Below are 27,719 nucleotides of genomic sequence, written 5' to 3' on the forward strand. Positions count from 1 at the left end.
TAAAAATATATTAAAATATTTTTTTTGTTTTTTTTTAAATATTTTTAATATTAATATATCAAAATTATTAAAAAAATTATTTAAAGTAAAAAAATAAAAATATTAATTTTTTAAAAATATTTTTGAAATGAAAAAAAAAAAAGTAGCAGGCGAAGGATAAGGATCTGAAAGAAACTATCTGATGCATACATAATTTAATAAATAAATAAAAGCAAAAAAGGCGAAAAAGGCTAAAAAGGTAGGTGGTCTTTTGCTGTCGTGGCAAAAGTGGGAATCTGTTACGATCTTTCTTCTAATCCAGTCCAGGTGCTGTAATAATTAATATTCGAAAAAGAAATCACAGACAAGATATTTCTGCAACTTCTCTCGTGTGTTACTTTATGGGTTTTGTAATGGGAGGTCCAGATATTTTTAAGAGTTGTTTTTAATTAAAAATATATTAAAATAATTTATTTATTTTTGATAGTAGTATATCAAAATTATTTAAAATAATTAAAAAAATATTAATTTGCTCGAGGCGGGTTAACCACCCAAATTTCATCTAGCAACTTGTCTCATGTATTAGATGTATAGTGTTTTTCATAAGTATTTCTTAATTAAAAATATTAAATTATGTTTTTTATTATTTATTTTTAATACCAGCATATTAAAATAATTTAAAATATTTTAAAAAAATATTAATTTAATATTTTTCAATAAAAAATATTTTTAAAAAATATAAGTTATCATGATGCTAGACATGCATTCCTTTTCTATAATAACAAGATTTTTATTTGGTTTCACCATATTCTTTGAAACACAAAATATATTACCCAAGTAAAATTCAAATAATTAATTTTTTAAATATCTAAAAAAATAATTGTCAATTTTAAAATTTTAATTTTATTAATAAAACTATTGCCATGTAATAGAAGTTTTGGGGTCTTTTTGCACAACTTTTAACGAGATTCTATTGCATTTCTAATTCAAAGAATAGAAAAGCTTTTTCTGTTTTTCTGTTAGGGTGTGATTATAATTATTTTTTAAATAGTATTTTTATATTAAAAAATATATTAATAATATTTTTTATTTTTAAAAATTATTTTTAATATTAACATATCAAAATAATTTAAAAATACTAAAAAATATTAATTTGAACTAAATAAAAAATAAAAAAAAATTAATTTTTTAAAATATTTTTAAAACACATAAATAAATTGACACTAAAAAAGATTAAAAAAAAATACAGTACTTAAAAATTAAAATTTATTATTTGAGGATGATTTTTTTAACCAAGAGTGAGGAATTAAGGAAAAAATATTGTTAGCGTCTTATAATTTTATTAAAATTGCACTTGCTTACTTATTTTAAAAAAATACAGATGATATTATTAATGAGTATAAAATAAATTAAACTACATAATAATATTTATGATATAGACTAATATGCAAACAACAAAGTTCATGTTATAAAGTATAATTTTTAGAAAAATTGATAGGCAAAGTACAATACTACTAAACCATATAATGACGGAGCAATTTTTTTCCAAATTTAAAGATGAAAAGAGTGCTCGCTGCCTACTCAATGAAGAGAGAATTACAAATTCCTTGAGTTTTTAATAATTGTTTTGTGGTTAATTGGATCTAAAACTGGAATTTGGATAGCACCAAGCACATATCCATTTATCGCAATATATTTTGTGTAAATAAAATATAGTAGAAGAGTCATCGTATCTTTGCTATGAATAGTGTCCTCTTAGTAAAAAGAGCTCGTGGAGACAATTCTAACATTATTATAAAAAGTTGTATGATGATATTGAAAGAAATCATATGCAACATTAGAGTAATAACAAATAAAAAAAAATATCTTCATATGATTATCTCTTGCTTGTATTTAATTAATTAAAAAATAAAATTTATTTGAAAAAAGCTAAGTTTAACAACAACAAAAAAAAACAATTAAAAAGACTTAAAATAACCCAATTATTTTCAAAACCAATAAAAAACCTACATAAAGAAGCTAAAAAAATAATAAAACTCAATACCCTATTAAAAAAACATTGAAGAAGAAACTGAAAAAAACACAAGTCTTAAAAAAAGATAAAAAACTCAAGTGAATCCTTTTGATCTAAATTAATATTTTAAACTTGTAATTTATGAAATTCTAGATTCGAGTTCAAACAATAAGTTCAATTTTTAATAATAATTATCAATTTAAAAAATTTATCAAAGTAGAAAAATATCAATAAAAAAATAATTATCAAATCTTTCAAGAGAAAAGACTTGAAGTGGGATGAAATCATAAAAAGATTAAATTTTAAAAATTATCTTAAATAAAATAAATGGTAATAAAAATAATATGGACCATATTTGATAGATGCAAAAAAATAAAAGAAAGATTAAATTGAAAAACAATTATAAATTATTTAAAACTAAAAAAATAGTAATAAAAAAATATGATGAAATATGATGGAAAAATAAATTGAAGGATTGCTTTAAAAATTTAAAAAGTTAGAAAAAAAAAAGGAAAAAAAAATAAAGTCATTAGCATCAAATCAGAAACTTGTTAAATACATGTATCTTTCAAAGATGCAAGAGTTATTAAGATAATTCAAATATCATTATAAAAGCCGTTGTTTAGATGTAAGACCACGTTGTATATGCCATATGAATAGCGTGATGAATCTCACATGCACTAACTACTTTTGGTTTATAAATAATATTATATATTTATTAAAATATTAAATTATCATTTAATCAACTTGATTATAAAAAAAAATTAGAATAGAAACACAAAAAAACCCCGATGCTAGTTTGATTTTTTGTCTAAAATAATAATTTAATTGTTTTACCATGTTTTAAGAAATTAAAATTAGAAAAAGCTCCTAGATGCCAATTAAATAAATTTTTCTTTTAAAATTAATTTAGATATTTAAAATACTAAAAAAAATAAAATTAAAAGGTTAAGTTGCTACCAATCATATTATTCTAGCTATAATTAATAAATCTTATGAAAATATTAGACTATCTCCAATAATTAGACTATTATTTTTATTTTTTTTAAAATATAAAATAATCATTATACTGATTTAATCTATAATATTTTATATTAGCATTCATAGTGAAATAACAAGTTGTTTCAGGTTTTTGCTAATCGGAGCACATATTTACTAGATTATGACATTTTTCAATTGAAAGATATTTTCTAACCAAAAGAATGTGCTTTTTTTTCTATGACTTGATGTTGTCCAAATTTTAAAATCCAAGTTGCATAAAAAAAGGTTAAACAAAGCAAAAGAATGTGTTTTTTTTTTAATTTATATAGGATATTCGAGTTAATTTATGTACACCATAATTAATCCCTATAATTTATTAAATATTCTATAAACTTAATAAATATATAAAACACTCGAGAATGACAAATATATAAATCAAAACTCAAACCTAAATATAATAGAAAAAGATAAGATTCTTTCATTACTAGATAGAAAAAGATAAAGCACTTTCATTACTAGACGTGGAATGCAAAAGAATGTGCTTTTTTTTTCTATGACTTGATTTTTTCCAAAATCATTGACTTCTCCGATATTTTCTCTTCCCATCCAAATACGGCCTAGGATGAAGCGGAAAAAATACAATAAAAGATTCTTCTAAAAAGAAATAAAATAAAATAACCGCTTAAGATATTTCAAAAAATCTGCACCCCTTTTCGCACTTATAGCGCGTGGTTCACCGAAACTATTTTGGGATGTGTTTCCGTCGAAAGATTTATATTTTTGCTTTTTAGAATTACCTGATACTGTTAAAAACATTAAAAAAAATCATAATTTATTTTTCTTGCTGTGAGAAAAAAATTCATTTTCTTACTCACAAATTTAAGTATCTATACTATGTGAAACTTTAATTTGAGTTGTTAAACAATTAAACTTTGATCAATCATGTATATTTATATTATTTTTTTAAAAGTATATTAATACAAAAAGAATATATATAAAAATCTCTTTAATGATTTAAATGTAATTAAAATGAAGTGGGGAAAGTCTAGAATGTGATATTTTTATTATTTTTAGTAGTTTTTAGATCTGATTTTTCTTTTCTTATCTATGGATTTTTTTAAAATAAATAAAATGAAATAACTACTAAGATATTACTAGTTGTCCAATTTATAACATAAAAATAATGGATAATTCAGATAATTATTTGGATTTTTTAACATACCAATAAAAATATTTGAGTTACTACATTATGTTTGTTGTATTAATTTTTAACTTATATAAATATATATTTTAAATTATTAAAAATTTAATTTTTTTAGATCTAATTTTGACTTATTAAAAAATTTCTTTGAGTTTAAATTTAGCTAGCTAATTATATATATATATATATATAATATTTAAGTAAAAAAATCAATTATGATGTAATTTTTTTTGGATTACTTGAATTATTAGGATAAATAAAAAATTCCCATGATTTAAATAATTTCCGAGATGGTAATTTTCATTGAAATTCCCTCTTATTTTATCTCAAAAGTAGTCGAAGACTTGGAAGTTAGAGTAACAATTAAAAGTTACACTTCTCCCTCTGTCATCTCTTCATCACACTCTCTCTCAAATCGCGTAGACTCATAAAATCCATATATCATCATCACCGCTCACATCCATCGTCTCCTTTTCTTTCTCTCTCCTTAAAGATCAAAAGGCCCAAAGCCAACAGGTAATTTTCTTACAATGTCTCGTCAAAACAGTTATATTCACTCATGAACACCACCCTCAATTCATTCTCCGCTGCCGAATCGAGCATGGAAGACACCTCCAATCCCTCAATCACTACCAACCAAAACGCCAACAAAGAAGATGAAGTTGATGCAGAGGTTTGGGCAACATTCAACGATAGTTTTCGACAAGTTCAGTCGGTTCTGGACAGAAACAGAGTTTTGATTCAACAAGTGAACGAGAATCACCAGTCTAGAACTCCTGAAAACATGGTCAAAAACGTCTCTCTGATTCAAGAACTTAACGGCAACATCTCCAAGGTTGTTGGGCTTTACTCTGATTTGAATTCCAATTTCTCCACTGCTTATCATCAGCGAAACCACAACGGTAAAAATAACGGCAACACGGCCTGAATCGATTTCTTAGTTGTATCTTATTTATTCAGTGTGTGTAATTTGGGGGGTTCGGGATTTTATTGAGGGTAGAATTTATGTTGTGTCTGTCGTGGTTTATGTTATATCAAGGAAAGACCATGGTGCTCTTGAGTTTGGATTAATGGAGTATTCAGTATTTTCTACTATATTATTTTTGCTGATAAAAAATTATGGAAAATGATTGAATGGTAAATATTTGTTTAAGGTGAATTCTGGAGGTATTTGGATAAGCAAATTTAGTTGTCTAGAGATTCAGGTGAGAGCAAGTTGGGTATTTTTGTGTGGCAAACAAGAACTAGAGTTGGAGTTTTTTTGAATTAAATTTATAGGTGCAAGATCATTTTGGTTCTTTTAGGGTCTTCAGAAGGTCATTTGATTGAGATTTACCCCAACTTGCTCAGGCCCCCTTTGAGTTCCTTCAAGTTTGGTACTCATGTTCAATTATTGCTGGGTCATTGCCAGTGAACTTCTGTCTAACAATTATTGCTGGGAGAGTGATATGACTGCATGTTGTTTACTTTATTCTATGTTTTCTTTCTATTGATTGAATACAGGATAAAGGTCTGTTCTCGATCTAGTTTGGTTTTTTTGCTGTAGTTGGACTCTGGGATGCCTTAAATTCTGCTACATCCATGATTGTCTACCATATGTCATGATTCACGAATTGGAGGAAATGTTACCTTTTTTTGAGCCAATAATTGTCTGGCTTGCCTAAGTAAAGCCCTGCTCTGTAATTCCTCTTCTTCTGAAACTTCACGGATGATTTGCAAATCGGATACGACTTCTTGGAAATTTATAGTTTCCTTTGATTATTACAGTTACCTTTTCTCGTTGAGTTTTTGCCTGTGAGTATTCTTTTGTTATTACCAAGTACCAAGATCGTTTGTTGTTTTTCATTTCTCGCTCTCACTTCCATTACCAAGCTAGCGAGACGGGAAAGTTTTCATGTTGGCAGATCGATGCATCGTTGATCCGGAAATGCGTAGTAGATAACCCCAACTTCCTTTCTAGTATATGCCACTCAAGAGCTGATGATTAATTTGGACTGCCTCGAGTATAAAGCCGAGGAGTTTCTTGTTTTGTATTTTAAAAATGTTTTTAAAATAATATTTTTTTTATTTTTTAAATTATTGTTTTAATATTTTTATATCATTTTCATGTGCTGATTTAAAAAATAATTTTAAAAAATAAAAAAATAATTTTAATATATTTTTAAATAAAAAATATTTTAAAAATTAACTATAATTTTACTTTTAAATATTCGGGTTTTAGTTTTGATATATTTACTGGGAGAGTAGAACGCGCTTAAGAGTGCTCCACAAAAATAATTAGGTGATTGAAGGTAATTGAGAGTTGTTTTTTAAATTGTTTTTTAATAAATTAAAATAATATAATATTTTTATTTTTTCAAAATTATTTTTAATATTATTATATCCAAAAATATTAAAAAAATAATTTTAAATAAAAAACTAATTAAAAATAAAAGAAAAGCCTAAACGGCCTTAAATAAGCATTTTGAAAGGATGAAGCGAACCCGAATATGGAAAGAAATGATCAATCAACCATTTGCGCGACGTTGTCCCTCCGCTCCTATATTAAAATGGTATTTGTTAACATGGTTGAAATATTTTTTATTTAAAAATTATATTTTTAATATTTTTAAATTATTTTGATATAATAAAGTAAAAATAAATTTGAAAAAATAAAAAAATATTATTTTAATATATTTTTAAATAAAAAATATTTTAAACTATATAACCTCGAATAAAATCACAAACATGCTTCTGAATAAGCTGAAGTGCTATTATAAATTGAAATTGATAGAGTGCGATAACCAACGTGTCCGTGTCTCTTATAAGAAAAGAATTTGAATCGTGAAGCAACATCCAAGTCACAAATGGAGCTCTTAACGTGTCTTATAAGTGATCTTCTCAGTCTTCTGACAACACGAGGAAAAACTTATAAAGTTCGGAGTTCATTTCATAGTCTTTCTTCCCTGCATGTGCATGAGGACAGAAGCCCAAATTCCTGGTGTTTCAGCGTCCCTGCTTTTCCAAAGCAAAGGGGGAGAAATCTGTTGATACCTGTTAGCTGTACAGTATTTCAATATCCAGTTGCTTCTAACTGAAACTGCATTGGATCAGCGCAGCACCTTCAATGAACATATGATGAACTCAGGAACCCACCGATTAATAGTAAACTAATTGCCTAAATATATCAACGTGTTCAGTGACAAAAAATAAAAATAAGATTTGGAAACGTGTTGGAGATACGATTGCTAACAGAGTTGTAAGCGTTGAGACACAAAAACTGGAAATTAAGACATAGCAGAAGGTACAGAAGATGGGTTTGCAGAGGAGATAGACAGCTGATCGACAACAAAGAGGGCAGTCACAAAGGCATTTTACCGCTGTGTAAAACCACAATTTTATGTTTTGGCACTCCATTCTGTCTTCCTTCAGCTTCAATCTTGTATACAATATCCATACCAGAAAGCACCTTGCCAAACACAACACGGAATATCCATGCCAGAAAGCACCTTGCCAAACACAACACGGTGGCCATCCAATCTTTCAAGAAAAACAAATGCTTGCATGTGACTACAGAGACCTCATTAGGTTGATTAAACAGGCCAGTCTTTGGCACAAATCCATGCTCCCTAGAATACCTTTTAATTACATTTGACAGCAGCAGAATAGGATATTGCAAATCTTAAGCACTGCAATTACAGTTTCATAAAATGGCGAGACAAGCCCCACCGAAGACAGGCATACTTACCAGCTAGTCACTACTGTGTGGTATTGAATAATCGTGATCCGATAGTACGTGCATGGTTTACAAAATAACAAGTCTCAAGGAGCACATGAGGTAGCATTGCTTTTGCAGCTAGGCTCCATACCTACGGTCTTAGGAACGGTTTTCCCAAAAAGGCCCATAATAATTACCAAAAAAACTAGATGGGCTCGTCTTTTACCGGAATTCTGTAGAGAAAATTATTGTTGCTTAGTTTGTTGTTAACAAACTCAGCAAGGAAGAAGAAGAAGAAGAAGAGCCTCTACCTGGCTGAGTTTGTTGCTAACAAGTTTGGGATACGGCGAAACCGCAGCATCGCCCCACCGCTTCTGATAAAGAAATTGAGTCAGTATAGCAACCCATAAGAATTAAGAAAAACACTTTCTTTTCGTTTGGGACCGAGACTGAGGAGAGACTGTAACAAACTAGCAGGTGGATTTACATCGATTCTTCTTCAGGAGACATAAATTTAGTTATTCCATTTCTCAAAAAAAAAAAAAGAGGTTTCTTTTTCTTTCCTTTATGTTTGGCATCTAACCATGGGATTCTGATACACTGCCTCAATTGATTTTTCAATTAACAAAGGAAACATTTGCTGTTCACTTGAAGGCGAGTATTATTCTCATGTTTTCCGTTCATGTTGGTATTGCAATGACTATCCGAATCCCATGGTTAGATGTCCAAACCAAATTAATCAAATGGTTAAGCTTTATTAGCTAAAAATTGATCATGGTCGGCTTATGATTTATAACTACAGGGTTGGTTTCAATTATAGTTAATCTTATATTAATTATTGTAAAATTATAATTATACCATTAATCATAAATAATTACGAGCTCATATAGTGCTTTAAGAATGCTTAATAAATTTAATTTTCTATCAAGATCTTTAGACTTGATAGAATTGTTATTATGAAAGGATATTTATGTGCGTGTTTGGTTGCTATTTAATTGTTATTATGAAAGGATAAAAATAAAATAAAATTTTGCTAAACAACATTTTAAAGACGTTATCACGCACTACTAAATAAGTAACTATTGCTAATGAATTCCATGAATATAGTAATTACAAGTTTTTAAACATGGATGGGTTAATTACTCTCGGTGAAAGTCAACTCATGAATCTCATCCCATCAATAACAGATAATGTTTAATAGATTAATTGGCTTAAATATTTCGAAATATAACATTACACTATTCTTAGAATAAATTCCTAAAAACATCTTGTATTTGGAGTAAAAAGTTTTCATTTCCTAATCTGAATTTACTCGAAATTGCTTTGTTTCAGAAAGATGTCACCTCACATGATTGGCCTGCAGAGAAGACATCCTCGTACGAGAGCAGGATAATTGTGACATTTGATATTAGTCAACAGGAAGAAGAAGAAGGAGCCAGATATCAAGGTGGTGCTTTTGCTTTTATAGTCTCATTTCTCCAACGATAGATAGAGCCACAAATTCTCCTGTTTTATAGGCCCTCCTCAGTCTCTCTCCCTCCCTGTCTCCCAAATCTTCAAGCCAAAAAGGTACTGGAAAATAAAACAAAAAAAACCAGATAGCGTGGCAGAGAAACTCAACGATGGGGAGCTACAAGAAAGATAAGCATAGAACATCTCCACTACCAGAATCTAGCAATAGCAACAAAGATGAAATGGGGAGTTATAATTACAAGATGTTTAATCTTTTTAACAGAAAGTTCAAGATCACGGAAGCTGAGCCACCCAAAGACGTGAAACAACTTTTTTCCAAGTTCTCGAATGGTGGGTCCCACATGACTGCTGATCAGCTCCGGCGCTTCCTGGTTTTGCACCAGGACGAGCTTGACTGCACGCTGGCGGATGCACAGAAGATCGTGGAGGAGGTCATTAACAGGAGGCATCATTTGACGAGATACAGCAGACATTCACTTAATCTTGATGACTTTTTCCATTTCTTGCTTTATGATGATCTCAATGGACCCATCACCTCTCAGGTTACCCCTCTCCCTAACTCTGTCGCTAAATGTGTATGGCACGTTTATGAAATTTAGAGTATCACAATTGTGATTTACGCTTTTAAATCATTGTTTTTTTTTTAATCATGGATAGGGTAAAGAAAGCAAAATCTTGTGCAGTTGATGCCAAACCATTTCTTTCTCAATTATTTCTTGTTGTAATTTGAACTTTAGAGAAGCTCGGAAAATGGGGTTGGATAAGTTTGTAATTTTTTACAGCAAATGATGGGTCTAAATATTTCTTGCATTTTACTTGGGATTCCAAAGGTGGGGTTCTCTCTCTCTCTCTCTCTCTCTCTCTCTCTCTCTCTCTCTCTCTCTCTCTCTCTCTCTCTCTCTCTCTCTCTCTCTCTCTCTCTCTCTCTCTCTCTCTCTCTCTCTCTCTCTCTCTCTCTCTCTCTCTCTCTCTCTCTCTCTCTCTCTCTCTCTCTCTCTCTCTCTCTCTCTTTCTCTGCATTTTTTTTCCTGGCAATTTTGTATTGTGCAGGAAGCGGGGCATTTACATTGTGGACTAGTGAAAGTAGCACTGCCCCCTTTTGCTGATTTTGTTAGCAATTAGAATTATACATTGATTAAGGTGTGTGGGCCTAGAAATTGATTGATTAGCAGATAGGATTTTTTTTTTTTTTTTGTTATGATCAAGAACCAAAACAATAACTTCTCTTTTAGAAATTACGAAAAGATTTTTACTTACAAGTCTTACGAACAGGGATCTTTGGAGCATTACATATCTGCATCTTTGCCATGTTTTATCTGGGTATGCTTTGAACAATTTGTAAGGGGACCGTGTTGAGTATGCCCTTGACAAATTATGTCATTCCAGGTACACAATGATATGACTGCTCCATTGGCACAGTATTTCATATACACAGGGCATAATTCCTACCTAACTGGGAATCAACTGAGTAGTGATTGTAGCGAGGTGCCAATTGTAAAAGCTTTGCAGAGAGGTGTAAGAGTAATTGAACTAGATTTGTGGCCAGGTTCCGCAAAAGATGAGATTCTTGTTCTTCATGGAAGGTATATACTGATTGCAATTTTACCATTTTTGCGAATGTGAGTGCTTTCTTTTGCCTTTATGTATTTGTGGATATGCATATCCACTACTTCATACATGGATGGTAGTATTTGTGAAGCAGAAGTCTTTCTTTAACTTGAAAGTAACATTTAGCGAAATGTTTAGTTGCTATTACAAATCAGAATGAGGAAGCTTTTAGGGGCACAATATTTCATCGTTCTGTATATCTCATCTTTCCCTTTCCTGAAGCATGAAGGACAGGGCGTCTTTAACTTTTATTTTATTTTATTTTTTGTTAACAAAAATAATATAATGAATAGAGTTAACAAAAATAATATAATGAATAGAATTCACTGAATGGATTTCACGCAAAAGAAATTGGAGTTGCTAAATAGTGAGAGAGTGAGAAAAATCTATATAGGGATAGCTTGGATTGCATTTTGGAACGCAGAAGCAAATGAAGTGTTATTGAATCGAGTTATAAGTGAGTTAAAGAAAAACACATTCACTGTAGGAAAGACATGCATGGATGTTATGATTCTGAATCATTGTTTCTCTTACTAAGTTATATCCTGATTGATCGTAGGACCCTGACCACTCCAGTGCCACTCATAAAATGTCTGAAGTCCATAAGAGACTATGCTTTCGCTAGTTCTCCTTATCCAGTCATCATAACTTTAGAAGATCACCTCACACCAGAACTTCAGGCTAAAGTTGCAGAGGTTAGCTTTCAATTCATTTTCAAGGATTTGAATTTTCAGCTTCTCTGTTTCCTATTTATCTATAACCCTGCAATACCTTTGCACGTAGATGGTTACTCAAACATTTGGCGGAATGCTGTACTATCCTGAGTCAGATTCCTTATTACAGTTCCCTTCTCCGGAATCATTGAAACATCGAATAATCATTTCAACCAAACCACCAAAAGAGTATCTTGAATCTAGTGGCATCAAGCGAAAGGGACCTTTATCACCAGGTGGAAGGAATTCATCCGAAGAAGATGACGAAGCATCAGGGATACCATACCATACAGCTGAACTAGAAGCGGATGATAGGGTGAGCATAGAGGCGAATCTTGCCTAGTCTAAGTAAGATTTTTATGGTGTTTCGTTAACTTTTTCACAAATGGCAGAGCGACAGTGATCAAGATGATGTAGACCTAACCGATTGTGACAATAAATCAGGCCAGTTAGGGGCACCTGCATATAAACGTCTAATCACAATACACGCTGGGAAGCCAAAGGGTTGTTTAAAGGATGCTTTGAAAGTTGCAGCTGATAAAGTTAGACGTCTTAGTTTGAGTGAACAGGAACTTGAAAAGGCTGCGGCAACAAATGGAACTGATGTAGTGAGGTATCTATCAAACATTACTGATTACAGATGCTTGAAAGAAGTTTCTATTGCTACTGTCCATCTTAAAACCAGATCGATAGTGCTAATATATGCTGATGTTCTTCCCAGATTTACACAGAATAATATTCTGAGAATATACCCTAAGGGAACTCGGATCACCTCCTCTAATTACAAACCAATTGTTGGATGGATGCATGGAGCTCAGATGATTGCGTTTAATATGCAGGTTTGTTTCCAAAACCATTTGATGTCAGGCAACTTTCTTTCATGAAGGAGGCATTCATAAGTTAAAAGACTATATCCTTTATGAACCATGAGTGACCTGGATGTTCCAATTAGTCAAGCAATCCAAAGCTTCATGTTCTTGCATATAAGATGATCATAGAATGCCAGCCATATAAAGTCCTCGTAACATGTAAGCTTTTCTTTAACAGGGATATGGAAAATCACTTTGGCTGATGCATGGGATGTTTAGGGCCAATGGAGGTTGTGGTTACCTTAAGAAACCAGATTTTCTATTGGAGAAAGGTCCAAATAACGAGGTGTTTGATCCTAAAACAAAATTACCAGTAACAAAGACATTAAATGTGAGTGTACTAGTCTTGCTTGAAATTGAATTTCATCTGTCTGAAGCTCTCTTCCCCAACTCTATTTTATCTATTAACAGGTGAAAGTATACTTGGGTGATGGATGGCGCCTTGATTTTAGCCACACACACTTTGATTCATACTCACCACCAGACTTCTACACAAAGGTTGGTTGGATTAAGTATCCTACTCGCATGTAAATGTGAAATTTGTCAATAAACCTCGTAATACTTGAGCATCATCATTCCAACCTAGGAATGGGAAAAAGACTTTTCAATATGTTTTGGTTAACCTGCCTTATCCACAATTGGTCGAAACTCAATTCACTCTGAAGTGATTAAAAGATTAAAAGCCATTAATGAGCAAACCATATGTATTTTCTTTCACATTCTAGCTTAAGATCGAAAACGATGTGTGATGACATGTAAATGAACATTTGACTTGTTATCCTCAGGATAATCTCTAGATTTTGCAAATAAGTTTGAATCACCAGACTTGGATATTGGTATCTGTGATTGGTGAGGTTTAATTTGAGGTTCTAATCCTGCCTTATTCTGTTACATTGCTGGCATCTGTATCATGTTCCTGAAGTATCTATCTCATGCATGCTTTCCGGCTAATGAATTAATAATCCGCACTGCAGGTTTACATCGTTGGGGTACCAGCTGATGCAGCAAAGAGAAAAACAAAGATAATCGAGGATAACTGGTCTCCAGCTTGGAATGAGGAGTTCACATTCCCCCTAACCGTTCCCGAACTGGCTTTGCTTCGGGTGGAAGTGCAAGAGTATGATATGTCAGACAAGGATGACTTTGGTGGTCAAACATGCTTGCCTGTCTTGGATCTAAGACCAGGAATCCGATCAGTCCCTCTCCATGATAAGAAAGGAGAGAAACTCAAGAATGTAAGGCTTCTAATGGGGTTTCAGTTTGTATAACCTCTACAGTATTATTTTTCATTGATGGCATATGCTAGCTCCAGCCCTTGATCCTAGAACAACAGATTGTCCAACAGTAGGTGTATAATAAATAGGCTTCATAATTAGTTAAGAAATATTGAACCTGGCCCGAATGCTTATGCTTTTGTTTTGCTTCAGACCGACGATAGGGTATGAAAAGTTACAATCAAAGTTTTTTACCCTTGACAATTAACATGGACAGCCCTAGCTGTTGCTGCAAGGTCCTTTCTTCGCTGTTGAGATGTCACAATGTAATCTTTCGTTTTTTAGGTGCTTTAACATTACACTTGATGATTAGTTGTGGTCACGTATTAAGAAGCTTGCCTGGATGCATCTTTAAAAGATTATTTAGCGAACAACTTTTGAGCTAAGTTGATTTGTTCTTCAATTATGGTTAATTTTGTCCAAAAAGTTGGTATAACATATCATCTGTGTTGATGTATCCCAAAGTAAAACTATAATTTTTCCCCTTTAAATGTAACCCAATCGAGATACAACCGGAAAAAACAAATGATAGTCCTACAATATCCACTGAATCTAATCTCGTTCTGGATGGAAAAACTCCGGTAGGACCAATCACTTGTACGAGGCTCCGAGCCGCCTCCTTCATGTGTTTTTACAAGAAAAATTCTGATCCGGAGTCCTGAACGGTATATATCGAAACCTTGCCGGGAAAGTCAAGGTGCAAATCAGCAACCGATGAAAACTAGATTATGTTTGTTTTTATGTTTTAAAAATATTTTAAAAAAATTTAATTTTTAATTTTTTGTTTTAAATTAATTTTTTTGATATTTTTACATTTGATATATTAATATTAAAAATAATTTTTTTAAAATAAAAATATTTTTTTAATATATTTTAAATGAAAATTTATTTAAAAATATTTTTTCCATACTTGTACGGTTGTTTATATGTAAATGCTCTCACTTGCGTTTCTTTTGGCCGCTGAAGTATTATAACACTATCATGGGGAACGTTTGATCACCCTTCCCCCGTAAAATCTATCATCATTTTAATGGCGGCTCTGAAAGTGCGTAATAATAAAATATGATGGGATGGCTTAATGGCTAAAGGCGTGCTTTTTAATTATCAGCAACCCTTCAAATCTCAAGTCAGGCTATCGAAGTTAACTTCCATGAGTCATTTAAACTTGTTACAAAAACAAAAATCTCCAGTAAGTGAAAGCTGGTCTGAAAGTCGTAGACTGCAAGGAAGTTCTCGGAATGCCCTTGCAGAACAGAAGGTAGATCTGTCAATGGCCCAAGCTATAATTAGGTCCGAATATGAGAGATCCTCACCCCTTGTAATCCGATGTGGACGTGTGTTTCATCAGATAACTTGTGAGAGAAAACCTAGATGCTGTGGTCCACTACTGCTTCAAAGGAGTATCTTTTTTGAGCAGAAAGATATTCCTTTTCTTTTGTTCCAGGTAACTATTTTTTTTACTGAAGTTGAGAAATATTATCATCTAATTGGTTACTGAAAAGAAGGATATTGAAGTCATCAACTTATTTAACGTGTCAACAGTTCCTGATTTCATGGCATGCGTGTCACTTTAACCTCGTACTTCTAGCTGTTTAATGTAAGAAACAAGAAACAAAATTACAGTAATAGCCACAAACGATCGAGCGTGAATAATAATAATAAAGAACCCTAAGCCGGGAGGAAGGAGAAAAGTCCAAACGTGTCACCTTCTCTATAAAAATAAGCGTGACCTCTAACCACGGTGCTCACGTCCCAACTAAAAATAGACATCTCAATTTTCTATTATTATTATTTTTTAATATAGAAAGGAGAGTAGAGCCCATCAAAGCCTTAGAAAGGAGATCCAAACAGCATCAGCTAGCAAAATAAAAATGGAGTTGAGTTCCAGGAAGGGGACTTTGGCAATGCAGAAGAAAGGTGGGCTGTGGAAACCCCATCCGAGCAGTGAAATTAATCAGTTTTCCTGTCGGAGAGGACGGAGGAGTTATTTCTACAATTTCGGAGGATTCAAATTAAAAAAAAGCTTATCCTCTCAAATTTACGAGTTTCAAGTGCAAATAGTTTACCATAAACTCAATGGATAAAGAATTTATTAGTTTGAGTCAGCACATAAAGACTGATATAGAATAGAGGGGGGAAAAAGAAAAACATATGAAATTCCAAACACCTCTTCACCAGATTGTCCATTTCCTTCACTAGCACTCCATTAATTTATCGCGAGACTTTCCGTAAATTAACTTTATTCTTTCCCTCAATACGCAAGCATTATCACAGTTTGATTTAGCGTATGGTCAAAGCTACCTGTCACCGGCCATGCGTATAATTTAGCAAATGGATCAGTTTGTCGAGTATTGGATTCCTGTCACAGTCACTACGCCCATGCCAACCGTTCAAGAGAAACGAAAGGTCAATATGGCCGCACGCAATGTCACCCAAATTTCTCAGGAAACCATCACCTTTTATTGCCGACGCACACCATCCTCGAAAAAACAGCACTCTCTCTTCTTACATACAAATGGCAACAATCTTGTAATCCTCGAATAAAAACAACAACCATCTTTCTGCATCTCTCTCTAAAATTCTCCGATGTCCAAACAGACGTACAGAGTTTGCTTCTGCTTTCGCAGGAGGTTCAAGCTAGCAGAGGCCGAGGTCCCGGATGAGATCAAGGCCTTGTTTGATTTGTACTCGGAGAATGGCATCATGACCGCTGATCAAATCCACAGGTTCTTGATCGAGGTTCAAAAACAAGAAAAGGCCACTTTCGAGGAAGCACAATCTATTGTTGAAAGCCTCAAACATTTGTCTCTTTTCCACCGTAAAGGGCTCCATCTTGAGGCCTTCTTTAAGTATCTTTTTGGCGATACTAACCCTCCTCTTGATCTTAAACTTGGGGTAATTTTCCTCTTTTTTTTTACCCTTCTTTGTTGTGGCTAAATTTTGATTCTTCAATTACTTATGTTAATCGGGTCTTTCTTTCTGGTTAAATTTGGTACTTATCATACACATAGTTATATATTGCTTTGATAGCTAAAATAGGAAGTGGGCGGGTTCTTGTGTTCCATGTCGGGAAAGAAAGTGAAAAACTCAAGCTTATGACTTTTGACTGAATGGTTACTAATAAGCTGCATCGATTTAAGTATTTCATGATTATAATAACTTGTCAATTAATGCTATTGGATTGTCTAATTATCTTTGAAACGTATGATTAGATGTAGAGAGTCACGTGGGATGCTTGAACTTGTCCATGTCGCTAATTAACTTTTGTTATTTAAAGTTTCTTTAAAAGTGGAATGCCTTTCATTTTCTACCAGGAATGTAAAAATAAAAGCTTTCAACTATTGTCTCTTTGTCATGGTTTACTTTTCTAGTTGATTTTTTTTGGAATTACTGTTCTGTTTCAATTTCGTACGGATATCTGCATTTTTCTTTTTTGTGTTTGCTTATATATTTTATTCTTTGGTTTCAGGTGCATCAAGATATGACAGCACCCCTTTCACACTATTTCATATATACTGGCCACAATTCATATCTAACTGGGAATCAGCTTAGTAGTGATTGCAGCGATGTTCCCATCATAAATGCTCTGAAAAAAGGTGTGAGGGTAATTGAATTGGATATATGGCCAAATTCTGAAAATGATGATGTGGAGGTACTTCATGGGAGGTATGCTGTTATAGTGCTAATAATGGTATCTCTAAATAAATATAGGATGTGCAATTGTTACTGCAAAAGGAAATGAAGCAGGAACCAATAATTGTGCAACAACTTAATAGTGATCTTTTTTTTTCGTTAAGTTTTGATTTTGATCTTGCTTTGGTGATATGAATCATAAAGAAGCTTAGTGGCTTCTTCTTCTTCTTCTTTTTTTTTAATGGGGGATCGATAAGTGCTAAACTGTAAAAAAAAAAATTTGCACAACTTATATCCTTTAGTACTTTGCCTTGAGTGACCTTTCAGTCGTGATTTATGAGAGATCATTGCTGTTAACTTCAAAATACTTTTGAACCATCCTTCCCTGGTTTTTAACCAGTGATACTTTGGACCTTGTTTAGGACTTTGACAACTCCGGTGCAACTTATCAAATGTTTGAGGTCAATTAATGAGTACGCTTTTACTGCATCTGAATTCCCCGTTGTTATAACTCTAGAAGACCACCTTACTCCAGATCTTCAGGCTAAAGTGGCTCGGGTGAGTCTTTGCTATTCTGTTGGGATGGGAAGGACTTACGGGCTAACGATTTAATATTCTTTCAAATGGTTTCTAGATGGTCACTCAAACATTTGGAGACATCCTGTTTACTCCTGGCTCAGAATGCTTGAAGGAATTCCCTTCCCCTGAGTCTCTGAAGAGACGGATTATCATATCAACAAAACCACCAAAGGAATACCTTGAGGCGAAGAATATTAAAGATAAAGAGAGTGATTCCCAGAAGGGGAATGCTGCTTCCGATGAAGAAGCTTGGGGGAAAGAGATCCCCATTCTTTCTGATGACAAGGTATTTGAAGACACTTACTAGTATTTAGTTTGCCAGGTTTTTCTAATTTCTTTCCAGACTAACCTTCTTGGAGCAGAATGAATCGGACAAAGATGATGATGATGATGCAGAGGAAGATCTTGATGAAGGAGATCACAAGTTGCAGCATGATATAGCACCAGAATACAAACGTTTGATTGCTATTCATGCTGGGAAGCCTAAAGGTGGATTACATGAATGTCTGAAAGTAGATCCTGATAAAGTGAGGCGTCTTAGCTTAAGTGAGCAACAGCTTGAAAAGGCTGCGGAAACCTATAGAAAAGAAATTGTCAGGTATAAGCAAACCCTAAAGCATTCCGTTGAAAGAACTCATCTGCAGGAGTACATGTGCCTTTATTTGCTGCTTGAAACCTTACTGTCACAGTTACTATTTGTTCGATTGTGCATTTAATAGTTCAATGCTCATGGTTGAGAATGTATTTATTGGTGGACTTGGAAGGATTTGAATGACTCGAAACATTGGGTTTTAATATTCTATGTTGTGGTGTTTATCCAATCCTGGCTTCTAAATTTTGACTCCTTTTCTGGCATTATCAATTCCATTATTATACTAGTAATTAGCTTATGTGCTTCATAACCATATCCTATGCCATTATTATACCCTTTGTACTTGGATCATTAGAAAACCAAGTTCCATAATGTCTAATGAATGACTTGCTATACAGGTTTACCCAGCGGAATATACTCAGAGTGTATCCAAAGGGTATTCGTGTGAACTCATCCAACTACAACCCACTAATTGGATGGATGCATGGTGCTCAAATGGTTGCTTTTAACATGCAGGTTCGTGTTTCAAAATCTAATTATTGAGTTCCCAAGCATAAACTTTGAGGGTAGAAAGTAAAGGTGGGAGGATTTGGTGTTAATCATTCTAGTTTTTTAAGAGTTTTGGCCTTTTGTTTGTAAATGGATTGCTTAACTGAATAATTTTATTCAAACTTGTGTTTAAAAAGTACTAGATCGATAGAAGAGAAAATGATGAAGTCTTTTTTTAATATAGTTATCTTATATGATACTGGCTGAGCAATGCATTACATTTATCATTGTTCTTTTAAATTTATACAAGTACGTGTCTCAGCCAAATACTAAAAGCAGGTCTGTCATTGAAGGGACATGGAAGATCACTCTGGTTGATGCAAGGAATGTTCAGAGCCAATGGTGGGTGTGGATTTGTGAAGAAACCAAGTTTTCTACTGAAGTCTGGTCCACATGGCGAGGTGTTTGATACCAAAGCTAAGTTACCTAAGCAAAAAACTTTGAAGGTGAGTGCTTTACTGTCAATGGCTTTGGCTGGAATGGAGTTTTTTCCGGATCCATTTAAAATGTCCATGTAAAGTTTTCTTTTGCAGTTAACTTTGCGTAGATGAATAATTGCAATTTTCTTATTGCTGAATAGGTGAAAATATACATGGGTGAAGGATGGTATTATGATTTCCATCACACACATTTTGATGCATATTCCCCACCAGATTTCTATGCGAGGGTAAGTAGATACAATCTTACGGCCTTGTTGTCTCCTCTTCTTAAGTGATTACGTTCAATCCACTGCACAATTTTCCTTCTACACAACTATAATCTAATCCTAGTTTGGCGTTCCATCAAAAGTCTCATGTTCTTGTTATGGCTAAGGCATTGTTGAGATCTGTAGTAATGCAAGACTTTACCGTAACAGTTTTTATCTTTGCTGTTATTTGTTCGCTAGATTTTTGCAGTTTACTTTTGATTCTGTACTGCTTAGTTCTTCTTTTTGGGCCCTCCTTCCCCTTTGTTCCCGATAGGTATCTGAATCAGTGGCTACTGCCTAGATCATGAAAAATAATGGATGATCAAGTGCAGTTTAACTTCTTTTTGTGCAGGTTGGGATTGCCGGGGTCCCTGCAGATACTGTGATGAAGAAAACGAAGACTCTGGAGGACAGCTGGATACCTTATTGGAATGAGGAGTTTGAGTTTCCATTAACAGTTCCAGAACTAGCTCTGCTTCGGATTGAAGTTCATGAATATGACATGTCAGAGAAGGATGACTTTGGAGGTCAAACATGCCTTCCTGTATGGGAGTTAAGAGAAGGGATTCGAGCAGTTCCACTCCATGACCGCAAGGGAGAGAGATACAAATGTGTAAAGCTCCTTGTGCGCCTTGAATTTGTTTGATACCAGTAGAAGTTCCACGCTAAGTAGAAAACTACGAAAGAGAGAAGTACAGTACAAATCTGTGAAGTCCATTTTGATTTCTTTGTCGTTGTTGTGAGCTGGTGTGATTATGTGATTTCTTTTATTGCCGTGTGAACATAACAGCATCTGCCCGGTGCTTTTCTCTTGCTCTTCGTTGTGTTACACGGTAAAAAGAAAATGATGGATTTATTTTTGTATTTTAAAACTGTTTTTTTTTTTTTAATTTTAATTTTTTATTTAAATTAATATTTTTTTAATATTTTTAAATTATTTTGATATTAAAAATAATTTCTTTAAAATAAAAAAATATTATTTTAATATATTTTTAAATAAAAAACACTTTAAAAACCCATCATAATTATATCTTCAAACTTCCAAACACGTATAATATGTTATTAATCTCTGATGAGAAGGTATTTTGCGGTTGACTCAAAGCAATAAGAAAATGATAGTCTTTTCTCTTTGATTTGTTGTCTGATAAAGGAAGCAAAAATCAGAAATATTCAGGCGTTCGTCAATTCGGAAAAATTAACCAGGTGGTCGTTATGATAACTATCCCTGTCTCGTGTTCATGGATCTCAATTCTAATTGCTGCTGCTAATGGGCAAGCAAACAATCCACTACCGGCCCCGGGCCTGGCACTCCATTTTTCCAAATGCTCACGTGGATAACACGTGACTTCATTACCCCGCCCTCTGTTCGTTCTTCAATGCCCAGCCGAACCAAACCCCACTCCAGTTCCTCTGCTCTAGAGTCCAGCTTCCCAAATTCTGAAATGTCCTCTGCCCACAGCCACCATCAACACTGACAGCTGTTCTCCGAATCCGTCACCGCCACTCTGCAGATCTGACAAGCTCAATTTTCAAATCCTATCATCTCTCATTTCTCTCGAAGCATCAAACCATCCGATCCAGCCTGGTCTTCCACTTCTCTATGCTACGCCGTTTTCGACCTTATCTGGTATCCAATCCTGGACCTGCCAATCCTCCGATCTCTCCGCTCATCGAGCCTCCACGGGCCTCCCTGCGTCCCCCGATAAAGCCGCGGAATCATCCACCTGCATCTGCCCTAAATGCCGCTGTGAATAATCCATATCTCAAGTTCCAAGAAGTTACCTCTGTTTCTGTGGCAAAGCGGAAAATCCACCACTTGATAATCCCCGGATTGTACCTCACTCTTGCTGCGAAATCTGTTACCGACCGTTGAAGAATAACTGTGGTTATTTCTGTTTGTTACTTTGCCATCCCGTTCCTGCCCATCTTGCCCGAAACTTGTCAAAACGACATGTTTTTGTGGCAAAACGATGGATGTTAAGCTGCGGTTACAAATTGTTTTCCTGTAGCAATTTCTGTAATGAATCATTAGATTGTGGGATTCATAATTGTAAGCAAATCTGCCATGATGGAACTTGCCTGCTGTGTAATGCCCGCGGCGTTTATAAATGTTTATGTGGAAGGAAAGTCGAGGAGAGGGGAGTGTTGTGAGAGAGAATTTAGATGTGAGAATCCGTGCGGAAAATTGTTAGTCTGCAGAAAGCATGTGTGTGAGAGAGGTTGCCGTTTTGGGGGAGAGAGTTTATGAAGGATTGGCTTGTGATGTTGTTGTGCGCTTTGTGGTGGTACTTGTGATAAAATGCTGAGTTGTGGTTTGCATAGGTTCCATGAGAGATGTCATCGAAGGCATTGCATTGAGACTTGTCGAATTGCTGTCATCAAGTTGTGTCAGTGTGAGGAGATGAAGATAGAGGTAAAACCTTTATTTTTTCCTGCTTTCTGATCCAGTTCAGTGTATTATGAACTGTGGCTATTAGATTGTATTGGTTGTTCCAATGAAGATGATTGGTTATAATGCAATAAACATTAGTATGCTCATTTGTAGTGAATCAAAATTTTGACTTTTGTTTTTTCATATTTATTCACCGTGTGTGTTCAAAATTGGGAAGATTTAACTGAATTTAGATTGGGTTCCTTGCTATCAAGACTTGGCGTGTGAGAGGAAGAGTCAAAGATTGAGAAATTATGGACGGCATGCTTGTAAATGTAGGTGCTGTGATGGGGACTGTCCACCATGTGGAGAGGTGCATTTCATAGTGCTTGGTTGCTTATTACGCCTCATATCTATCACTTTATCCTGAAATTCAATACATGTTTGAAATTCCAGATTTGTGGCAGGAGGCTTCAGTAGGAGAATCATAAGTGTCCTGACCCATGCCAGCGGTATGCTTGTCCTCATCCTGCCTCACTTGCATTTCTTCTATTCACAAGAATGACCATGAGTTAAATAGGTATTAAAATAAAAATAAAAAGATGAGAGCTAAAGTAGTTATACCATGCAACTGCATTTTAGAATGCTTCGCGCACATACTCATTTGTTCGAAACGTCTTTGATTGAGTTTCTGAAACTGTGGAGCAGTCTGACAATATACTTCATAATGGGGTGTTGTTCTTAGTTATCTAATTAGATCTTATGCATTACGGATATTTTTATATTGAGGCAATGTCTTGATGGTTGGTTTTGTACTTGTATGTAGAGGTGCCTGTGCTCCTTGTACTGTCATGTTTACAATTTCATATGCATCTGGAGATACTCACTTTGAGGTGAGCGTTTTGCTTATTCTGGATCTCTTTTTAATGATTTCTAGAGTAGCCATTAATTCTATTGAAAGCCATGGTTAATTACTCGTTTAAATAAATAACTATTAAATGTTGACTCAAGGTTCAAAATCAGGAAGTCAATGAATGGAGTCCACCAAATCTATCTCTCATGATTTTAAGACTCTTTAGCTCCAATAGGTAGAGGAACCAACAAAAATGTTGACAAGAAAAGATAAATGTTTCCAAATGGTTTGATGATTTGGATTGTGCCAACAGTGCTGTAACATGAGAAGTTTTGCTTTGTTGGCCTAATTGTACACAAATGCCTCTGGCTTATTATTATATTTTTTTACTTGAAGACACCGTCATAGCTAAAAGTGTATGCATCAGTAGCATATAAACTGTGACAAATGGGGAATGGATGCACAGGACTATTCATTCTTCAGAATTATTTTGAAATAGCTTCTTACTGTCTATAGATAGATAAGGTAATTCATGCTTTAGCTTAGGAAACATTATCAGAGATGCAATTGCAATTTTATTATTTTTTTTGCATCGCATTCTATTATATTGTATTTGAATCTTGCATATTTGTTAGAGAAATGATCCACACTATTTTCTGTTCCCTTATATATATATATATAATGAGAGAGTTCAGACCAAGAAAACACTAAAAATAGACAAAGCTGTCCCAACCATAATAGCTAATAAAATTGATGAAAAAATAACAGGGAAAAGCCAGAGGTCACCAAATAAAGTTAAAAATTTCAGTCAACATTGAACACAACTTGAAAACGTAATAAGGAGAAGCAAGCAACACCGCTAGCTACAACTCACAGTAAAGAAAAACACACAAACACAAAGTCCAAACTTCACTCGGACTAAAATAGCAGACCAAGCTAGATGAGTGAAACAGAGAAGAACCCAGAGTTAGGAACTTGAAGAGAGACATGGGAAGAAAAGAAAAGGCTGTGGAGAGAGAAGGAAAAGGAAAAAATAAAGGAGATATATTGAAGAGTGAGAAAAAAGATGAAAGGATTTGGCTTCAACTTGGATTTAAAGATTGAAAAATGATAACTGAATTTTGAAATAATGGTTTAAATTTTGACAATGGTTCTGCATTGATAAAAAAGAAAAGAAAAGCTGCTAAATCATCCACCTGTAACTGCTCTGAATTTTGACAATGGTTCTGCATGGAAACTTTTGGAGAAATTGATTTCTAGAGCAGCCATGATGTGCTACAGGCTGAAATCTGACACTTTCGAAGTTTTGAAATTTTTAGGATAATTTTGGTGATATTCGGGGACTCATGATGGCATAACCTCTTTAATGATTTGCCACCTTGAATTGCTGTGAGAAACTTCAGAACTTATATGATGTGCAGGAAATTGCATGATTGTCCACATTTATGTCACGAGGCATGTTGTCCAGCTCAATGCCCATCACCTGACAAGTGCACCAAAATGGTACCAATTTCTCACCTCATCATACAACGATTAGTGAAAAGGAACATTTTGTTAATGTACAAAACGTTAATGTTATTTCAGCTTCCAGTTATTAACTTGATTTGTCATACCAACTCTATACAAGGTCTCTATTCATTATCAATGCCAAGCCTTGAAATAGGAGATGCCATGTCAAGAGGGTTTAAGCTGCATATTGTAAAGCAGGCTCTGATCCCAAAGATACATCTGAAAACCATTTTGGACCTGAACTTCTTCCTTGGAATTCTGCTTGCAAAAGTACAGGTCGTGGATCAGGAATTGCATTTGTGTAAACCCAAAGATTTGGAGGTACTATTTATTCCAACTTGAACTGTAGAATTCACGCACCAGAACTCTTTATGCTTGAGCTTATGGTTCCAGATAGTAATATCAATAGCTTTCTCTATAAAAAATTTGAAGCGTCTATTGATTTAATTGCTACCAGAATAAGCTTTATCTTGGTTGGCAGCTTGCTCAACTAATCCAATAGTAGCCTGATTGTTTATGTTATCAGGACTCAGATGTAGAACTAGTTCTCGCTTCCGTTTCTACCAAGGGGTTATCTTGGAAAATGCTTCTCTTCGTAAACTAGTTGGTGCATTTTTACTTTCTAAAATGTGTGGCAATTAAAAGACTCTGTTATTGAAGTACGCTTACTCTAGTGGTTTAACTTATGGTCACTTTACTATAGGTTATGTGATGAAACAGCCAACTGGATATATTTCCATTACAATAAGGAAAGTTATTTCATTAAATGATACATTATGTAGTGCTCAGATGTGGAACTAATTCTCCCTTCAGTTTCTACTACAAGGTTATCTTGGAAAATGCTCCTCTTCATAAACTAGTTGGTGCCTTTTATGTTCTAAAATGTATGGCAATTAAAGACATGGCTTCACCTTTCTTTTATGGAATGCTTAATAAAACCACCATCATGGATATATATTAATTACATAAATGAATCAGCTTTTCTGATGCACAAGCACAATGCTCTTTTTTGGTGCATGGGGGCTCTTGACCTTAAATCTTATAGCATTTTATAATATTTAATGAAGGAAAAGGTTCCAGCCACTAAAATTCATTCACCTAAGCACCAAAATCGGCGTGAACGACTGCAAGAGCAAAGAAGACCTCACAAAATGCGGGTATGTTACTCTTCAGAAGCAAAGACCAATTTTTTTAACTGCTTTTTTGTCATGATGGCTTGTTTTGAAGCAGAAGATGCTGCCGCTATGAGGTGGCTTTTTCTAATAGTCACCCTTGTGGTGACTCTGGTGGCAGCAGCATATTTTGGTAACAAAGGTCTCATGTGCTCTCCGATTGGATGGATGAAGTTGAAGAGCAACGAGACAGAGAACCATGAATCCAATCATTGTCAATGTCGTCACTTGAGTCGTCATCAAGTTACATTGCTTGAACTCTGATAGGCATTTACTGGTTACCATATTTTTTACATCAAATGGCTGTCTGGTGAATGTACTGGGGGGTTTGTTTTCCTTGTTAGCAGTAGTCTTTCCGACTCACATACAAAAGTGGCGAGCATCACCTGATTTGGGCAAAAAAAACAGGCGATTGATTTTGACGTGAATTTGGAACATGGGTGTGAGCATGGACACAACCGATAAGTCTGTCAGTACATATTTGATTTATGAAGCGAGACATGATTCTGGTATTAATGGAAATTGATAAGATGGATTGTTTAAAGTTATTTGTACATATTAGGTCGATTTCATGTGCTGTTGCTACCCAATTTCCTGAATGATTTAATTGATGTGATGTAGATCTTTCTCTATTCGGTGCATCCAAGAGAAAGGGCTTTTTAGCATCGGCCAAACTACCTGAAGAATCAGCCATTTGGCTTTCTCATGGTTTTCCAACAAGAAGCTGGATTGGTCTAAAGTTTTGGTTTGGACAAAATTTACCATTGAAACAAGACTGTAGGGACCAGCACGTGTCTGACTTGCTCGATGTCTTCACTTTTTTCAGCCTTTTTTTTCATCCTATCCAGGTAAAACGTCAGCAAATGCATGAATATAACAGAAGTTGTGCTTGGATGACGGTCAACAGCAGGGATATTGTGAATACGATATGATTGGATTAGATCGTGCCCAGAATATTCGAGTGGTGGTTGAAAGGTAGAAAAGGGAACTCCAAGGTGGTGTCTTTGCCTACGTGTGCGAGAGAGCGGGGATGACAAGTAATGCGAGATGCTATGGTTTGTAACAAAATCAAATCAAATCAATTACTTGTTTTTTCAATAGATAGAGTCAGGGTGAACAGTTAAACCCTATCGGATCTCAAAATTAATTGCAAAATTCACAATTGCAAATTTAATTAGAGAAGGGTCTTGTCACCACAATATCGATGGGTGGTTTTACACAAGCTATAAATCACTGCATGGACGTGAAATGCAAGAGCACTTGTGTTCATCATTAGGCACATGTGATATGTTTGCAGCTCATTCTTGCCAGCCCATGAACTGTTAATGCATCCCTTTGGCCTGTAGTCGTCTCCAGTGACTGTTTTCCGGTACCATGAAAATTATTTGGCCTAATCATGCAGTTAAATGTTGTTTAAATACATATGGGAAAAAAAACCACATGGTGTTGTTGGGAGGCTGTACATAAATAAGGGCAGAATTTTTTCACCTTGGATTGAGTACTCTCAATCTGTATGTCCTCTTGCTACAAAACGATTCACTGACAACGAATTTCAAGAACATCTGCTTGTCTTTTTTTGGTTTTTGCTTTCTCCAATGAGAATGCGCTGTTAAATTACAAGTTAGAGCTGCTATAAAAAGATAATGATGGTGATTGACAGTTTTTTTTTATGTACCTTTGTCCAACGAATTGGATAAATAGTGTAACTAGCACCCAAAAAAAAAAAAAAGGAAGAAGCCCAAGTGACATATTTTTTTATATAAAATAATATAATTGGATCTTATACATTTAACAATTTGGCATTTTAAAACCATAATATTTTTTTGAATATTATTATTGTAAATCATGATATTAATTATAATTTTTTATTTGAGTTTAAATTTTAATTAAATAAACCATGATATTAATTATAATTTTTTATTTTTTATTTGAGTTTAAATTTTAATTAATATCATATTTTGAAA

At 34.0% G+C, this 27,719-nt stretch overlaps 4 protein-coding genes and 1 pseudogene across 12 annotated transcripts; all 5 read left to right on the forward strand.

The window, feature by feature from the left end:
* Positions 1 to 4,623: 4,623 nt before the first annotated feature.
* ELF4 (EARLY FLOWERING-like protein (DUF1313)) lies at positions 4,624 to 5,270 on the forward strand. The gene has a single exon (XM_011047433.1). It carries the CDS (start codon positions 4,735 to 4,737, stop codon positions 5,101 to 5,103), a length of 369 nt encoding a protein of 122 aa, XP_011045735.1. The 5' UTR covers positions 4,624 to 4,734; the 3' UTR covers positions 5,104 to 5,270.
* Positions 5,271 to 9,138: 3,868 nt separating this feature from the next.
* Positions 9,139 to 14,089, forward strand: LOC105140616 (Phosphoinositide-specific phospholipase C family protein). Of its 2 annotated transcripts, XM_011047551.1 has the most exons (9): positions 9,139 to 9,887; positions 10,732 to 10,928; positions 11,513 to 11,648; positions 11,737 to 11,982; positions 12,059 to 12,279; positions 12,388 to 12,505; positions 12,714 to 12,866; positions 12,947 to 13,033; positions 13,510 to 14,089. In XM_011047551.1, the coding sequence occupies exons 1-9, from the start codon at positions 9,495 to 9,497 to the stop codon at positions 13,801 to 13,803; spliced, it is 1,845 nt and encodes a 614-aa protein (XP_011045853.1). In that variant the 5' UTR covers positions 9,139 to 9,494; the 3' UTR covers positions 13,804 to 14,089. The 2 variants fall into 2 exon arrangements, with proteins under 2 accessions (XP_011045853.1, XP_011045930.1); XM_011047628.1 differs by lacking the exons at positions 12,714 to 12,866; positions 12,947 to 13,033.
* Positions 14,090 to 16,156: 2,067 nt separating this feature from the next.
* LOC105140742 (phosphoinositide phospholipase C 2-like) lies at positions 16,157 to 20,666 on the forward strand. The gene is made up of 9 exons (XM_011047743.1): positions 16,157 to 16,704; positions 17,279 to 17,475; positions 17,865 to 18,000; positions 18,077 to 18,307; positions 18,384 to 18,619; positions 19,012 to 19,129; positions 19,456 to 19,608; positions 19,743 to 19,829; positions 20,203 to 20,666. The coding sequence occupies exons 1-9, from the start codon at positions 16,396 to 16,398 to the stop codon at positions 20,494 to 20,496; spliced, it is 1,761 nt and encodes a 586-aa protein (XP_011046045.1). The 5' UTR covers positions 16,157 to 16,395; the 3' UTR covers positions 20,497 to 20,666.
* Positions 20,667 to 21,117: 451 nt separating this feature from the next.
* On the forward strand, positions 21,118 to 22,165 carry LOC105127943 (NF-X1-type zinc finger protein NFXL2-like; annotated as a pseudogene).
* Positions 22,166 to 22,177: 12 nt separating this feature from the next.
* LOC105140822 (uncharacterized) lies at positions 22,178 to 27,316 on the forward strand. 8 transcript variants are annotated; one of them, XR_845266.1, is made up of 5 exons: positions 22,178 to 22,263; positions 23,048 to 23,114; positions 24,496 to 24,904; positions 25,651 to 26,264; positions 26,377 to 27,316. XR_845266.1 is itself a non-coding variant. In XM_011047856.1 (5 exons), the coding sequence occupies exons 2-5, from the start codon at positions 23,089 to 23,091 to the stop codon at positions 26,416 to 26,418; spliced, it is 825 nt and encodes a 274-aa protein (XP_011046158.1). In that variant the 5' UTR covers positions 22,178 to 22,263; positions 23,048 to 23,088; the 3' UTR covers positions 26,419 to 27,316. The 8 variants fall into 8 exon arrangements, 2 of the variants coding, with proteins under 2 accessions (XP_011046158.1, XP_011046309.1); XR_845272.1 differs by having other exon boundaries at positions 25,651 to 26,216; XM_011047856.1 differs by having other exon boundaries at positions 25,651 to 25,998.
* The last annotated feature ends 403 nt before the right edge of the window (positions 27,317 to 27,719 follow it).

This window comes from Populus euphratica, unplaced genomic scaffold (assembly GCF_000495115.2).
Source record: "Populus euphratica unplaced genomic scaffold, PopEup_1.0 scaffold1.1, whole genome shotgun sequence".
Lineage (NCBI taxonomy): Eukaryota > Viridiplantae > Streptophyta > Magnoliopsida > Malpighiales > Salicaceae > Populus > Populus euphratica.